This window comes from Harpia harpyja, chromosome 21 (genome assembly GCF_026419915.1).
Source record: "Harpia harpyja isolate bHarHar1 chromosome 21, bHarHar1 primary haplotype, whole genome shotgun sequence".
In the NCBI taxonomy this organism is placed as follows: domain Eukaryota; kingdom Metazoa; phylum Chordata; class Aves; order Accipitriformes; family Accipitridae; genus Harpia; species Harpia harpyja.
The window spans coordinates 9,336,493-9,354,023 of NC_068960.1; the positions used below are offsets into that span (position 1 = coordinate 9,336,493).

The 17,531-nt window shown below is 42.4% G+C and overlaps 1 protein-coding gene and 1 pseudogene across 1 annotated transcript; one reads left to right on the plus strand and one right to left on the minus strand.

The window, feature by feature from the left end:
- The first annotated feature begins 72 nt into the window (after positions 1-72).
- THUMPD1 (THUMP domain containing 1) lies at positions 73-3,847 on the plus strand. The gene is made up of 4 exons (XM_052773132.1): positions 73-320; positions 741-921; positions 1,292-1,540; positions 2,120-3,847. Exons 1-4 carry the CDS (start codon positions 105-107, stop codon positions 2,443-2,445), a joined length of 972 nt encoding a protein of 323 aa, XP_052629092.1. The 5' UTR covers positions 73-104; the 3' UTR covers positions 2,446-3,847.
- Positions 3,848-4,675: 828 nt separating this feature from the next.
- Positions 4,676-14,260, minus strand: LOC128135002 (acyl-coenzyme A synthetase ACSM4, mitochondrial-like; annotated as a pseudogene).
- Positions 14,261-17,531: the final 3,271 nt, after the last annotated feature.

Sequence of the window (17,531 nt, forward strand, 5' to 3'; positions counted from 1 at the left end):
CGCTCCACGCCGGGCCGCGGGGCGGCGCTGTCCCTCGGCGGGCGCTGGGGGGGCGGGCGCGGCGCTGACGCCATCGCGGCGGCGGCGGCGGCGGGTGGCAGCCGATGGCCGCGGCGGAGCCGGCGGCGCGGAAGCGGCGGCCCAAGGGGCACTTCGCGGCGGCGGCGGGGCGGGCCAAGCGGCCCCGCGGCGGCGGGCGGCAGCTGGAGGCCGGCATGCGCGGCATCCTCATCACCTGCAACATGAACGAGCGCAAGTGCGTGGGGGAGGCCTACAGCCTCCTCGGCGAGTACGGGGACCTGCTCTACGGGCCCGAGCAGGTGCGTGCGGGCGGGCCCGGCCGGCCGGTCGCTCGCTCGGTGCTGGGCGGGAGGCGGCCCTGAGGCGAGGGAGCGCGGCCCGGAGGCCGGGGAGCGCGGCCCCGCGCGGTGTCGGCCGTCCCCCCTCGGGTCCTGCCTCCCCGCAGACTGGCAGCGCTAACGCCGGCGGGGCGGGGAGGGCAGCGCCGCGAGGCCTCCTCTGCCTTTCCGTACGTTAAAAAACCCCCTCGTGTTGTCCACACACACGAAAACGCCGGTTTCTGTAAGCAAACCCCAGCGCAGCCCCTGGGGTGGGCTGGAGAAGAGGCCCTTGCCCGTCGGCTCCAGGCCCCTGGGCGCGGTGGTGCCTTGCTGGTGGTTTTAAAGTTGTGGGTACCGTTGCTCGGTACTCACCAAACAAGAGACGTGCCTGGTGTGAAGTTTTCAGATCACGAGGAGCGGCTGTCTGGAAGCGAGAGGGAGGAGGATGAGGACGACGTTGAGGCTGCCCTGAAGAAGGAGGTCGGCCAGATCCGTGCCTCGACGGAGCAGAAGCTGCGGCGGTTCCAGTCGGTGGAGAGTGGTGCCAACAACGTGGTCTTCATCAGAACCCAGGGCATAGGTGGGATATCAACTGATGCTGCGTAATGCTGTGGGGTTAAACTGCTCTAAACAGTGGTAGTAACAGGCCACAGAGCGTGACTTCCAAGAAACTCATGTATACCAAACAAATACAGGGTTTCCCGTTCCCTTTGGTGTTGCCACTGAATTTTGTCATTAGCACAGTCGCTAAAGGTAGAGGAATCTGCTTTGACAAAATAATCTTTGATTATCCAATTCTGGTGTAGTAAAACAACTCTTTACAGAAAAGGATTGGAGGCTGGCAGCAGTGCAGCCAAGCATGCATTTCCCCAGCTTATTATTTACGAGGGGGGGAAGAGGTGGGAAAGCGCCTTCAATTTGTTTCTCATACCTAGCTGTTTTTCTTGTAGAACCTGAGAACCTGGTGCACCATATACTAAAGGATATGCATGCCACTAAAAAGAAAAAAACAAGAGTTATTCTGCGCATGCTACCCATTTCTGGAACCTGCAAGGCTTTTATGGAGGATATGAAAAAATACACAGAAACGTTTTTTGAGCCTTGGTTTAAAGCCCCTAATAAGGGTACTTTTCAGATTGTTTACAAAGCTCGTAATAACAGTCATATGAGTAGGGAAGAAGTAATTAAGGAATTGGCAGGTATGTATGGATTTCACACAAAACTAAGAACAAGTATATAAGCAGCCCACAATTGCATGTGTAACATACGTCAGATTATTGAAAGTGGTCTTAATGGGTGTACGTATTTGTTGCTTAAAATCTGTATGTTGAATTACAAAAGCTTCTTGAAGACTTAAAAAAGCTTGACATCAGTGTTCCTTGTTGGTGTTGATGTCTTGAGAGACAACAAGCAGAAGAGAGTACAGTGTTGAATATAATTTGGAGTGCCAGTTATATGTGGTTTGAAATTACTGCTATCAGGCTTTCTCTATGGATGCTATATTGAAATAATGTGTTACTATTTCCATAAAATAGCTCCACCTTACTCGAATACTTTGTTTCTTGGTAATTGCAGTGGGATAGTTTTTCAGTTACTTCAGTCCTGTGGGTGGTATAATCCAAGAGTCCTGCTCTGTTCTGCTATTTTAAGCAATTACAAAAGTGAGTAATTCGTTACAATAAAGGGGGATGTTGCCTTCTCTCTGTCCTTTCAATAGGGCATGCTTACGCTCTGAAAAAGTTTTTCCAGCATCTTTTAAACTACATTTTCTTTTGCAGGAATTGTGGGCAGCCTCAATCCAGAAAACAAAGTTGATCTTAATAACCCACAATACACAATTGTGGTGGAAATAATAAAAAATGTCTGTTGCTTGAGTGTGGTGAGAGACTATGTTCTGTTCAGAAAATACAATCTACAGGAGGTGGTGAAGAGCAACAAAGAAGATGCACTACAAAACCCATCAAGTCTGACAGAAGAACAGAACTCGAAGGTAGTAAAACCAGAAACCGAGAAGGAGGAGAAGAGCTCAGAAGAAGTAAAAGAGAACAAGAATCAAGGTGAAACAGAAGCTGAGCCCAAGGGGAACAATGCACTGACAGTGTAGAAAATGTGGTAGAAGGGAAAGGTAAACACAATCGAAACCTATTAAAGTTGCCCTAGAGTTCTGAAAGGGTGTTTTAAAGAGGAGAGTGGGTTTTGTTTTGAAATCTTGTTATTAAAATCCACGTGTAAGAATTTTAATGCTCATTGCAGGTGGAGCTGATGTTACAGCAGATGTAAGAGTGTTCAAGAGTGCTTCACCTTTCTGGTGAAGCTTGCTGTCATTCTTCTACGGCTTTGTTCTGCATTGCCTTTACCTAGTACAAAAAGCAGGAGTCTGTGCATGCATATGTAAATGTGGCCATCCTGACATATAGTGACTCTGCTTTGTTATATCTGATGGCTACAGAATCCAAAAGGCAGTGCAGAATCAGCTCTGTCAGGAAGTATTGACAGAAGTGAGAGATCTGAAAAAAAGACAGTTGATTGCAGAGGGTTTTTAAGGAAGTGATATGAGAACTTGTGTGACTGCAGAACTCAAGGTACATTTTTCTGTGTGAACAACAATGAGCTAAACCTGATCATCTCCTGTATGATGGATGATTATATATATACACACACACATCGCTCTACAAGGATATGCTAAGTCTTGAAAATGAATGGTAAGAACTGCTATGATCAAATTACTTGAACACTATGAGACGATTTAGAGTAATAGATTTGACTGTTCTAGAACAGTAGAAGTACAGTGCAGGCATTGCAGATGGTTTTAGCAAAAACTACATGTGTGTTTACATTAGCTGTGTATACAGCAGTTATGGGTTTATAGAAAATGCTGTAGTCACTGAACAGAATCCTTTTGAGTAATTTCCTTCAAATAGCCTTTTGCTGCTCTTTCCAAAGACTTAATCCTTTGGTGGTTTTATAAAGTCTTTTTGTTGTTTTTATTTTTTGTTTTTTAGATCTCAAAATTTGAATTTAAATACTGCTTGGAAACTTCTTATGAAAGAAGCTCTCCATTATGCTCTACTGGATAAGGGGAATAATTTTTGGTACAGTTTTAGCTTTACGGTATTAATTTTGTTTCAGATTGAAAGTAACGTTAGTGAGTCTTTCTATTGTCTGTCTGTTACAGCAGCTCTTTTGATATCCCAGTGACTTTTAAAAAAAACAACCAAAACCAGTGCAGCTATAACCTGCTTTCCAGTAGAGTTTTGAGGATGCTTCCTGTACAACTGTCTAGCTTTGGTATTTCATTTCTAGCATAAAATCTGTGGGTTGCTAATGGGAAAAGACTCATCTTGAAGAACACCACTTGTTACTTGTCGTGGTTTAATGAAAAGGATGTCAAGTCTCTCAATAGTGTTTAATTTATATTTTCCTCTTCTCTCAAAATTGTTTTAGAAGTTGGAAAATTAAAATTACTTTTACCACCCATTTATTAAAACTCTGCTTTCTTACCTCCATTGGTGTTTTCTTTAACTTTTAAAGCCTTTTGCGTGTGGACTAAAGCCAGCAATGTCTAGGTCACACACAGGAAAGAACTATATGAGACCAGACACGACGGCCAACTGTGAATGTTTATTGGTGGCTGATGTCGGTGATCACGATTCAAGGCAGCCTACTTGCTTATCTTACTAAGGACAAAGATAGACTCAGGGATAGTTTGTGGTTTGTTTTCCTTCTCTCTCTCACTCATCTGTGTGCCTACAGGACCTACAGTTCTTCAGAAGAAACTGCTGAATAGCTACCATCCATTTGTCAAGCCTGTGTCTGACATTTAGATGCTGCCTATGCTGCAGTCTTAAAGATGTCCGCATTCTTTTACTTCTGATTTTTCATAATTTGCACTTAATGTGTTAACAGTGAATGTTCAGTAATTCCTAAATCTTGAGGCTTTCAAGATTCATACAAGCAGTGAGCTTAATTTGGATGCATGCAAGATCTGTGGCCATTTCTGGGAACTTCATTATATACTGTCACGATTTCTTCATTAATAAACCTCTTTTGAGTTAAAATGAACACACTGCTCCTTCACCTGGTAATCACTTCTACTTGTACTGTAATTCTGAAAAGTGTTAGTGGCTGGAAGGTGTGTTTGCTTGATTTTTTTTAAGCAAGAACACAAGCATTTAAAAACCAAACAGTTGGAGTTTTTAAACCTTGTTCATTATTACACAATCACTGCCTAATGGGTGAAATATAATCCTATGTTGGTGCTTGTAGTTGTAACAGAAAAGCTCCATTATGAACGAAATTGATAGGGATAGGCTTTTTTAGATTGCTTATCAAAACTAAATCTGTCCCCACTCCTTGTTCCTCAGTTCATTCTGTCTCATTTTCCTGGCGATTGTCTTTGGCAGCTGCTGGACAAATTCAGTCTGATTCAAAAGAGGAAAAAAGTAAGATGAGCAAACTTCATTTATAAACTTTCTTTCAGAACAGCATAGGTCTCCATCCCACTTAATTTAAATAAGAATTTGGTGACTGGGGAAATAACTAATTTGCTTTTAGATTGTGTTGTATCTACTATTTTCCAAAATAATCTTTAAATTAATACTTGACATTTTTCTTGCACAGCACATGTTTGGGCTTTTTTTGTTTGCTACTGTGTTTGAACTGAGTCTAATCTTCTGGTTTTAGCCTCTCCATGGTTAAAATAGGTGTTCGAGATTTTTTTTTTTTAATACACTAGTGTTTACTTGCCTTTCTGGAGTACTTGTATGGAGCAGTGACTTTCTTGACAATCTTGCAATTCACAGGCCAGTTTCTTTGGATCTTGTGACTTAAAGGAAGGAGACAAGACCACAAAAGCTTTTACCACCTACAAAGGGAAAATAAAAAATACAGCATTCATTAAACTACAGCAACCTAACAAATGAGGCAATTGATTGAGAATGAGTGAGTATTGCCTGCAATACAAGCTTGCTGTGTCACACCTGCGCAGTAGAGCAAAATTTGCTTTTGTGTAAGCAAATCTAAAATTAGGACAAAAGACTGTTTCTACCTTACATTAGTAAAGGTCCTAAGTAATACATGATCAAAGTTTAAAATTCTGCTTCCAAATTTGTAAGAGTTCTTTAAAGGACTGTTTTAAAGTTCTTACGTGCCAGGGCCTTTTCTGTAAACATATGTTGTTAAAGTAAAGAATATAATTCTCCAGGCGGTGGGTCAAAGTGTACATCAGTTCTTACCAGAGACACCTTCACATTCAGCATCATGTTCTTTAGGAAACTAAGGATTATATTTTCATTAAAAAAAAAGGAATACAGGATACACAAACTACTGCTCCCCTCAGGTAAAGTGATGGAAAAGTTTGTATAGCTACATTAAGTCTTATGAATTCAGTGGAAGTTGAGTCTGTCACACAAAGCATTTTATGAATAGGAGAGTGGCCACTAATTACCTCCCCTCTGTTGGGATTTGGGCTGCTGACAACAGCTGACTCAATGACAGAGCACTCTCTGTTTCAAATGGTCCGATACAATACCTAGAAGAGAGAAATTAAATGCTGAGTAGGTGAGAGGTATAGTTATTCTTTTAGACATTTCTTGGCATTTTAACTAAAATACACAGAGGAGATGATGACATCATCAGATCTCCCCATAAACCATATATATCCATCCTCATCCATGCTCCCTATGTCTCCAGTGATATAGAAGTTCCCATGGATTGTGAAAGCAGTTTTCACTGGATCATCCTGTTGAACAAGCAACAATTAAATATTGTAAATATTGAGAAGCCTTAAGCTTAGAGATTACTTTTGTCTCTTCTTTGGACACTACCCATAGTATCTTTCATTGCTTGTTTCTGAATGTAAGTGTGTCCTGGTTTCAGCTGGGGTAGAGTTAATTGTCTTCCTAGTAGCTGGTACAGTGCTATGTTTTGAGTTCAGTATGAGAAGAATGTTGATAACACTGATGTTTTCAGTTGTTGCTCAGTAGTGTTTAGTCTAAAGTCAAGGACTTTTCAGCTTCTCAAGCCCAGCCAGTGAGAAAGCTGGAGGGGCACAAGAAGCTGGCACGGGACACAGTCAGGGCAGCTGACCCAAACTGGCCAAAGGGATATTCCACACCATGTGATGTCATGCCCAGTATATAAACTGGGGGGAGTGTGGGCGAGGGGAATTGCCCCTTCGGGACTAACTGGGTGTCGATCAGTGGGTGGTGAGCAATTGCACTGCGCATCATTTGTACATTCCAATCCTTTTATCATTACTGTTGTCATTTTATTAGTGTTATCATTATCATTATTAGTTTCTTCTTTTCTGTTCTATTAAACCGTTCTTATCTCAACCCACGAGTTTTACTTCTCTTCCTGATTTTCTCCCCCATCCCACTGGGTGGGGGGGGAGTGAGTGAGCGGCTGTGTGGTGCTTAGTTGCTGGCTGGGGTTAAACCATGACAAAGAGCTTGTGCTTGCTTCTTCCAGAGGGGCAAATTTACCACAAGGGCAGATACAGAACTGAAGATCAGACAATAGGTCTGCAGAAGAATGCGGGAGAGAATGGAAATTTCGTAAGTTGGAACACTGTCAAGTCAAGAAGAGCCACAGCTCTTTAGCGTTGCACCTGCTCCTGTTGGTATAAATACATACCACACTGCAGGCATGAACTGGCTTTCCGCAAATTCACTTTTGGCTTACCGGGTACTGAGTGAAAAAAGTAAATGGCCGCTTGGCATCCATTTTGATAGCAATGTCTCCTCCTTTCCCAGGAGGCAGAACACTGTCATTTTCATCTATAATCTGCAATAGGAAAGGCAAATGGGTGATTATAACTTCCCATTTTAAGAAAGCCGTGTTCTAAAACTAACCATCAGCCAACAGCTCAACCAAAAATGTCAGCCTGCCCTGAATACCACTGTATGGTACCGAAACTTGTACAGTATGTTGTACTCTCTTGTGTTTTACTTCCTATGAAATCAACAGCAAACAGAAAAGGGGACCACCACACCTGAACATCGTAGGGGGGAGCTGCCTTTCCCAAGGAACCTGGCTTAACTTTCATTCCTTTCATATCTGCACGTATCATTGCCTGTTGGAAAAGACAACCAGCCCAGGTATTTTTCATGGACATTCCTGAGGCTGTTCCTGTTGTTGTACTATGCCCACTGTTGAGCTAACATAAAATCTAAATCTTCCATCTGTGCAAGCCAAAACATTTGTGAACTTCACTGAGAGTCTTGAACTCTAAAGTTCAAGATACATTACAGCTTAAGTAGTCTTAGAAGCAGTATCATAAACAAGCCATAATTCTAAGCAAAACAATAAACCCTCTTGTAGGCAATTGCCACGTATTCTAATGCCATTTTTCTTTTAGTCAAATATATATGGCTGAGTTCCATATTTACCAAGAGGAATGCGATATCTAAGTCCCCTAAGTGATAGCTGAGTTGTAACCCTTTACAAAAAAACTGAACGTACAATTTCGGTTTGGCCGTAGCCTGTATAGATCATCCTGTTTGTTAGGTTTTTCCACTGTGCCATCACTTCTAGGTTCAGTGGTTCCCCTCTGGTCAAACAGTGCTTCAGTGTCTTGACTGCATACCTTCATAGACAGAAGACATTGCTGAGTATCAGAGGACAGAAAGGGACAAATTCTGCTCTCCCTGACATCCATGTGTCCAACCCCATGACTTCAGGATACACCGGACACTCTTTGAGTTAGGGTTAGGGTTGAGAGAAAGCCTAGAGCTCCAGTTGGAGTGGGGCTGGAAAGGGGCTGCCAGTGGTGAGCTGCAAAGATGCACAGCAGTGATGGCAGTGCAGCCACACATGTGCCTTCAGGGATGAATACTAGCCTCCATTTATTGTCTGTAACACCTCAGGGCAAAATTTGCTCTGGGTTGGAGGCACCTGAGGGGTGGATTTCATCACCTCTCTCTGCAATGCTAAGGAAAAGGCTCTGCCTCCTCACAGCCCCTGCCTCCAACACAGAATTTCCACCCCTCTGAGAGTTTAAGTAAGTGGCTACGAGGACCCATAGAAATGACTGTTAAAGAGCAAGGCAATAGCTTGAACAGACACGGCACAGTCACTTGTTGAGACGCGCGGTACCTGGTGAGGTCACGCTGTGCCAGCATGTGGTAGGCAGTTGGGGCGCTGCACAGAGTGGTCACTGGATATCTGCACAAGGTCTGACAAATGAAAGAAAAAAAAAAGGGTTAAACAATATTGTTTTGGGAAAAAGCTTGCTGCTAACTATTCCTTTTTAATCCATACTAGGGCACAAATTACAAGACCTGATTGTAACCTCACTTACATGGAAAGCAAAATAATTGCTGTCATTGTCAGTATTCAGGAAAGGTGTTACAGTGCCCCAAACATCAGCTGATACATGGACTGTGGTAAATCACTGGTGTACCTAATTTGTCCTGATGCTCACTTGAAGCACAAGTACCATGCCTTGGTATGAAACCCTGGCCCTGGAGGTGCAATGTAAGTTTTGCAGAGGACTTCAGTAAAGCCCACATCTCACTCTAGGACAAAGTCAGGCACCTCAAAATGGAGGCACCTAAAATTACAGGTTTCTTTTGAACATGTTGCTTGTGTCAGTCTTTTATCTAGCCCCACACTTTCTAAAATGGATTGTCGCAAATCTTTAGACATGCTGCAATTCGCTCAGCTGTCCTGACAAAGGGCCTGTTGCACAGAGCCAAGTCTTCATGACCTCTGGGCGAGCTGCTAGTCATGCTGTATTAAAAGGTTGTTTTGGACTGGCAAATTTATATATCCTTCTTTACCTGGGACAGAAAACAGGACATGAGTGCCTTGCCAGAAAAATAAAGATCTCGGCTTAGCCTTTATTTTCTGACACACCTTTATTTCTCATCTGTAACACCAGCAGATAGATGATTCACAGTCACTCAGGTAGAGCTAAGCCTTACTTTTTTTGTTTTTAATGTCACTTCTGCCTGCAGTGAAAATTTGCTCAGAGAGAGGGACAGGTAGCAATAAATAAAAGTAAGGGGAAGACCTCTCTTTCACCAGCCTTCAATCCAGCCACACCATGGGTAAAGCAGCCTCTACTATCAAACTTCATTTTGTGCAGTGATGTCAAACCCCATGCACACTGCAGGTGGGTGTTTGCAAGGCCAAGACATTTATACAAAAAAGAAAACCAAAGCAGCAACTACCATTTTAGAAAGGAAATGAAATGGGATTAAAATCTCCACATAACCCCCACATGTTAGGAGCGTACACTTTTCCACATAGGTGCTTTGAGCCATTTGGGAACAGCACTCTTCCCTTTTTATTAGATTAAAACTCAGAGTGGCTTGAGAAGCTTGAAAATAATTTCTTTTAAGAACAAGCCAATCTCAAAGCTTCAGTGTTTTCCAGTACTGACTTGCCTTTCTTAAGGGTCACAGCAGTGTAATTAAAGTATTAATTTACATATAATTCAGCTCATTTATAATTTCAATAGTGAAATACAGTAGGAGAGAGCTTTAAGTAATACCAGTAACTCCTACTGATCGGAAGCAGCTGGTAATATCCTGTGCCCAAGAGTCATGCTGCAAAATCCTTCCTGTATTATATTCCTTTTCAAAGAAAAATCACCTTGTGGTCATGCCATCTTAAAACAGCTAATCCCATAAACCTAAGCAGCTTAGTTTTGTGGCCTGCCTGGAAAACAACATGAAATATGAGTAACTGTTCATTGTGAGCATGGTGTTCTTACATTTAAGATTGCTCTTAGATCAAACTGTGGCATGGCATGTACAAAAACACATGTGCCCTGGAACCACAGACCAAACCCACTCCCAATAGCTGCCTTTAGCCAAGCAGTGTCTGACATGTTCTGCATCACGTCTGAGGGAATCAAATTCATCCAGCATCTGTTGAAGACAAAGTTGGCCAATGTAAGGGAGTCTGCAAGTGGAAATTAAGAATGTGAGGGTTTTTTTGTTTTGGTTTGGTTTGGTTTTTTGCTTAGAAAGGCATGGTAAATTTGATTCGAAACTCAAGAGCTCAAATAAATGCCTTTTGCCTAGCCTTTATACTGATGGCAAAGATAAAGAAAAATCAAGCGGTATCCTAACTCATTATTTAGCCTGGATTAACAGGCAAGTAGTTTCTAAAATGGAGCCACATACCACATCGAACACGATCCTTGCTTCCTGGGTACAATTCAGCTGAGGAGACCAAAACAAATGGCACGTACAGTATTGTGGGAGCCTCATCATCTATCATAATTTTGTCACATACAAAACGTCTTCTGTGAGCTTCACATTTCAGAGCTGTAAAGCTGTAATTAGCTGAATACTTTACCTTCCATAGAGAAAAAAAACCCCAAACCAAAGCTTCCATGGGAAAGTTCAACCATTTTGGGAGAGCCTGTGCTGTCACTGGTAAAATAGATTGCCATTGGATCCTGGTTTTTTGTCTTCATGCAGTTATGGACACCAGGGCAGCCCTTAAAAAAACCCAAAAGGTTATATGAAACAGTGGCTGGTGTTATTCAGCACACTTAGGTTGGATTCTTTGTGCCCAATATATGAAGGACTGTTTGTATAGTGAGAGTTGAGGGCTGAGAAACTACTAACATCCCCTCACTCTTGCACTGCTAGTTCTGTATTAAAAGTGTTGCTGATCTTGCTTGTCAACTGTTTTTCATGTCCACCTTCTCCAGAGTAAAAATGCCAACTGGCTCTCTTTTATTTGCCGCCTTAACAACCACCAAAAGGCCCAGCATCTTGTGTTTGACCAAAGTGCCCTCCAGAAAGCATATCTTCCAGCCTTAATGTGATTAGCTGAGTGAGGACCCGCTATTTCTTTTGGTGGGTGGTCCCACTAGTTAATTATCCTCCTCATGTTTGGGAAGTATGGGGAGGCTCAAACTCTTGGTCGTCTGGCACATGACAGGGAAATATTTCTCATCTCTTACTAGGATGAGAAAGCAAAACCGTTTTTCTCTGCCAGGACTGATGTTCAAAAAGGTTTTGCTTGGCATGCAAGCATTGCCCATGCCTGCAAGGTGGGGTGTGGGAAGCCTGTCTCCCCAGGCCAGCCGTCTCCCTGTGCTGGCTGCCGCGGGGACCTCACTCCGGAGCCCCGCAGCCTCCTGGCCGGCTTCGCAGTCAGAAGGCAGCCGCGGCCATGGGGAGCTGGGAAGTCTGGGCAATTAGCCCGCTAGGTAGGCAGGCTGCCACTGATCTGGTGAGACGGGGAGCCAGGCAGGACAGCAGCCTAACGCTCTGGGAAGACTGGGAGCCCGACAGCTGAGCAACCCTGGGGCCAGACAGCCAGCACTTTGCAAGGCAGTCATCCGGGGAAACCAGACAGCCTACCTGCCTGACCGCCAGTGACAGCCTCTGCAGGACTGACGCAGTTCCAGACGGTATTTAGGCTTTATCAAATCAATTTTGCCCTCTGCCATGGAACTGAGCCATGGAATATTAGCCCAGCATGAAAGAGGATTCATCAAATCGACTTGACAATGTTTTAGTAGCTCTAGGAGGTTTGAGAATGCAGTGTTACTGCTTCCTCTGTCTTCCAGTTTAGTGACACTGAAGTGGGCAATTGTTTGAAGGAGCAGATGGAAATACAGTGAGACTGTCCAGTGAGCTGCACAGGTAATGCTAGTGCAGACACCTGTGGTTGTGAGAACACATGGTACATCTTATAAAGCTCCTAAAGTGACTGAGGAGCTTGGATCCCACCTTGAAAGAATGGTTTTAGCTAAAAAGATGCTTTTAACAAAATACCGGCTGGTAAAGTCATACCTAGGGCCTTGAGCAGATTGCAGCAGGGTATTTGCTTCCCTTCCCCACTCTGCCTCGCCTCTCCTTCCACAGTCCCATGCGCGGCAGTGAAGAGCTGGCTGTTGGGTACTGCTTTTCAGCAGTGAGGCAGGTGGATTCCTAAACATATTAGGTTCATTTTGCAGTGCCCTTTTTTGGCCTTTCATAGTGAAAAGCTACTCACATTAGCCTTTTTATCATCAAGTTTTAGGAATATGGATTGCAATAATTTGTACAGAATATTTTTCTTTGAGCTTTAGAATGTAAATAGGCCACAGCTGTCAATAAAAGAGGCTTTCCTGTCCATTTTTCCATATTATTTCATAGTCATATATAACAAACCTAGACATAATAAGACTGTAGTTATTTTTTAATTAGCAATTTGGCTATTCTTCATAGGAGAGAGACTAAATTGCCTTCTCTCCCACCCCCTCAAAGGTATCTAGTTCATTAATGAGACACAAGTGCACAACTGTGTTTAAACAACATGAGAAATCTACTCGAGATAACTATGATGGAGTTAAAGTAGAAGGCGCTTACTTAAGCAAATCACTGAAGCTCGGCCCTGCTGCTCTCAGATACAATTAGCTTCATTTTCAGAAACTGGCATTTGGATGCAACCGGGTCCACCACAGGAGCAAGCACATCAGTTGTAATAATACACCTATTCTTGGAAGCCAGCAATCTATAGCAAATGTCTTGTGCTGTCAGTTGTGTTGTCCCTTGGATAATGATAACATCCAAACATGCAATGAAATTGTAACTTTATTGGGTATTTTTCACTTTCAGTCCTGATCAGTTTATAGCTTCTCCTGATTTGTTGAATACCAGCACTATTCAATGCAGAAATGAGAAGGTAAAACAAGTCCCACACACCTGAACTTGAATGCAGATGCGCAGTACAAAACAGCTTCTGTTTCTGCGAGATCCTTTGCTCCAGGCACAATGTAAGTAGAAAGTGTAACTTTGGGGCAGCAAACACTCGCAGCTTTAACTTAAGTCTGTTGACGTTAAATCAAATTGATTTAACACAACCAAATTGATTTAACCCAATCAACACAAGCCACAGAAAATGAAAGAAAAATGGTGAAGGTAATTCCAACAGTCATGAGAGACTACCCCTGTCAGCCCCTTTGATTGTCAAATGTTCAAGCTACAAAGTCAAATAAGAAATGTAATTGTTAAATGAATTGCTAACCAACTTTTGGCATAGAAGGTAACAATCAATCTACAGACCATTAAGAATGATGCAAGTCACCTGTTTGCATACAAGCCATGTTCAGCAGCCATCACTCTGGGATTCGGGGTAGAATCACTAAAACTTGGTCTCCTCTTTGCAGATTGCATGGCCCAGAGAGCACATTGGCCACTTTTGGGGACAGGAAACCCAGCTCTTCCAAGCTCCATTTAATTTCATCTCCTTTTCCATTTATTCATCACAGAGCTGGATTTGATGGTCCCTTTCGTTCCTATACACAACGCAAGGGTAAATAGCATGCTGCTTACTTCTGAGACTCCTGTAGTTCCTTACAGAGATTTTGGGATGCTCCAGGCAGTGGAATCTGATAGTGTTACATATTTTAGGGCAGGGATATAAGCATGTTTTGTTTAAAAGAGCCCTCTTCCAAGGCACGTATAAGTTGGTGTGTGTATCTACCTGATTTGCAATGCTCATAAATTACTTGGAGGCTTTTTCGAACCCAGCACTGCACACACTGCTCTCACTGAATGAGAATCACAGAGACAAAGCACCACGTCCCCTCTGATGCTAAAGCAAATTGCCTCTCCTTTCTCTGCAACGTGAGATGATGTTAAAATAGAAATAAGGGAGGAAATTCCGGTCTCACTGAAGCCAGTGATAGTTTTAGATTTGACTTTGGGGATAGGGGCACACTTTCACTAAAAATACTGAATCTACAGGGTCAGAAATGCTACCTTTTCTATTTGAGACCATTTGTCCAGCACATCACTTGCAAAATTAAAGTACTCAGGTACTTCCTGTTCACAACGGCTGATAGCTTCATAATCTGAGAAATTCAAAGGTGAAAAAGTCTTGTGATACTGGTGGAATAATCTGCAGAGTGTCTGGATGCTCCGTGGGGACTGCAACACTTGAAATTCAAGTAAAATCTTCATGGCACAAAAGCAGATATATGGGGGCTTTTGAAGATGATAACCATCAGAACTATTTTTTAATGATTATTTCCCTCCTACAAGAGACAGAAAAATCAATAATAGTATTATGATGTGCACATTCCCAGATGAGCTGTTGGCTCCAGATGGAACAGATGTATACAGAGCAGCAAGTCCACCTCTTTATGACATTTTATCCCACCTCTCCTTATGGGTAAGCTAGAGCTCTGGTAACCCTTCTAAGTCTCCTGCTTTTTCATCTGTCTCTGAGGTTTCTCAGAGAATTCCCCTTGGAGCTGACAATTCCTATTCTATCCAACCAAAGCAGGGGCCTGAAACTGTGAACAGCTGGGTGTTTAAAAAAAAAAAAACCCCAAAACCCAAACCAAAAAAACCCAAGAACTTCTCATGACTTGTACACACTATTCCTATGTTTTAAGCACCACAGCAGTCTCACCCAGCCCTACAAGGCTATTAATGGCAAACACAGATTTAGTTGCAGGACGGATGCCATCTTCTGTTCCTGGTTTTTGCCTCAGAATCCAGGATATAACCATCACACACAACTACTCAAAGACCAAGGTAGCCACTAGCAAGCAGGGGTGAGGGGTCTGTGCATTTAGCTGATATGGAAGAGATGTGATAAACATCCTTACTGTTGCTTTTGTTGCTAAAGCAATAAACGTTAACCAGAAGTATGTTCCACATTGCACCATTTGCTCTGCCTTCCTTTTGTCCAAAGAAAAGATTGTGCCCCCTCCTCTCACCAGCGTTTGCCTTGTATTAGATAGCAAAATATCATGAATAACTCAGAGGTCGTTTTCCACATTCTACTATTGATTTGTTTACTGGACTAATGCTTTTGCTACATCTGCATTTGTCCTTTATATAAATATAGAGTTGCATTTGGTTTCACAAAGTACCATTTGTAGTTGTGTATTACTCTGAAAATGCTTTGCAAAAGAGTGAAGTGAATTAGAGCCATATGTATGGGAACATGGTGCTCAGGATACATTCAGCTTCAGAGGCTAAAAGATATAGATGGAGGCTTTTTCTTTTTTCACATAGTCTGGTTATGATATATTGCTTCTTATATCTATCCTTAACATGTTATGAAAAAAAGCCCGATTCCAGAACTCACAGTGAAATCTTTGTAGCATTGGCTGCCATTTTATTTTTCCCTTAGATCTGAGCCAGCGACTGCAGACTCAGACCTAGATGATGTTCTTGCAGAAAGAAGCTACTTCTTCAGTCTGCTTGATACAAACCAGAAAAGTATAACTGCCTCTGGTAGTCTACCCTCCTTCATAAAAGTGAGAATCATGTGAAGAAAGAGGAATAAAACACGTCATTATGGTTTTTTTGGTTTTGGGTTTTTTTTTACATTTGCAGATGGCATCTTTCATTTTTGAGAGGACTAAGTATTTGAACACCTACTAAATAAAAACTAATTTCTCAGGGTGTTTAAATAGGTTGTGATTAACTGGAGATGTTATCTGTGATCAGGTGAGACTTCTTTCAACTCCTCCTCATATATCTTGCCTAGTAATTGTCGAGTATTGCCTCCTCCTCGCTCACTTTAGTTCTCTGAGCGGTTATAGCCCTTCATTAGTAGCACACATCACGTTCCATGGTGGGGATTATTTCCCCCTGAAAGCACAGATTTCACTTCTCAAATTACCTTCTGAAGAAAGGCGCAATCACTGAAAAAGTTGAGAGAAGATGGAAAGAGCGCTGAGTATGAATGACTGCTTTTCTGGTTTACTGCCTTTGAAGAATGGATAATCCACCATACATTAATACAGAACTCTACTCTATGGCACCAATGGCATTGGAAATGGCAACAGTGGGGCTTTATTTTCAGATTCTGGAGTTAAACATAGTATGAGAATTGGTATGATAAAGATATGAAGATTTTCATAAGCCTGGTGCCAATAAATATCTCCTGTAATATCTGACGGATGCTTCTGTGGAGAAAATACATGCAGTTCAGACGTGGGCCATCAGCTCTGAGGAGGACAATAAAAACTCAAACTACAAAGTCATTGCTATGAAACAGGGTAACAAAGGGATGAGAGACAAAATCCATGCTCTGGAAGGCAGCAACATGATGCAGGAACTCCACCTGTTCAATTATGAGACACTTGGTTCAGGTGAATCTACTGCAGTCACAGTACAGTCTGCTAGTATTGCTACTGCAGGCACTAAGCCCTGCAAGGGGAAAATATTTTTAAACTAAGACCTAGATAAATAAAGGCTATACATAAGCATACACATAGACTATATAATATATAGAGACTGTATATAAATATAGGTATTTAAAAGACACATAGATGTGGCACTTAAGGACATGGTTTAGTGGTGGACTTGACAGTGTTAGGCTTACAGTTGGACTCGATGATCTTAAAGGTCTCTTCCAACCTAAATGATTCTATGATTCTATATAGAGGCAATAAAGGGTAGAATTAAGGATCAGAGTCAGGAAACAGAGATGCTGCTAGAAACAATAAGCACAGATAGCAGCCATGGAAGTAATGGACTATGGAGAGGCAGAACCAGGCTGTTAGAGCCCACGTGTGGAACCTCTGCAGGCATCAATGCATGGCCAATCTTCCAGGAAAACTGCTGAATTGCTATGTATTAGGAGTGTCTGAAAGCTTTCAAGTCACTTTTGCAAACTGAATGTAAACTCTGAAATTAATCCTAAGTAAACTATCCAATTTGGCATCAGTGTCTGTGTGCTAGTCATGTACAACTCTCTCTACCTGTCTTCTGTGTCTTGTTGTGGACTCAGAGCCAGCTCCCCTGACCTCTTGCTGTGGAGTTCACTGTTAGAAGATGACCCTCTGCAGTTCGGTAAATCACATAGTGATATTCTGAAAAAGCAGACACTCAAAGCTAAAGTAATTATAGGCTAGCTGTCTCTCATTTTAACACCTTTTAAAAAGGGCATACAGCAGGCTGCCTGAAGTGACAGTGTTTACTGATGTTACGGTGATCCGAAAAGAGAATTATCCCATTTTTCTGATCTGACTGCTATTTAACTGGTTCTGCTTCTCCTCTTACCATTTTTCAGTCAAGATTGGGAGCAAGGATAAGTATGTCTTAAGGTGGCTGGAAGCCCACGTACTCGGGCAGAGAAATTAAAATGGACAGGGCAATGACAACCACATGAAATTCCCAGTGAAACCTGGAGAAGAACACAGTGCAGTGCTCAGTTCTTTGAATTTACACTTCAGGAGCACATACAGTGAGATTCAGAGCAAGAACGTTT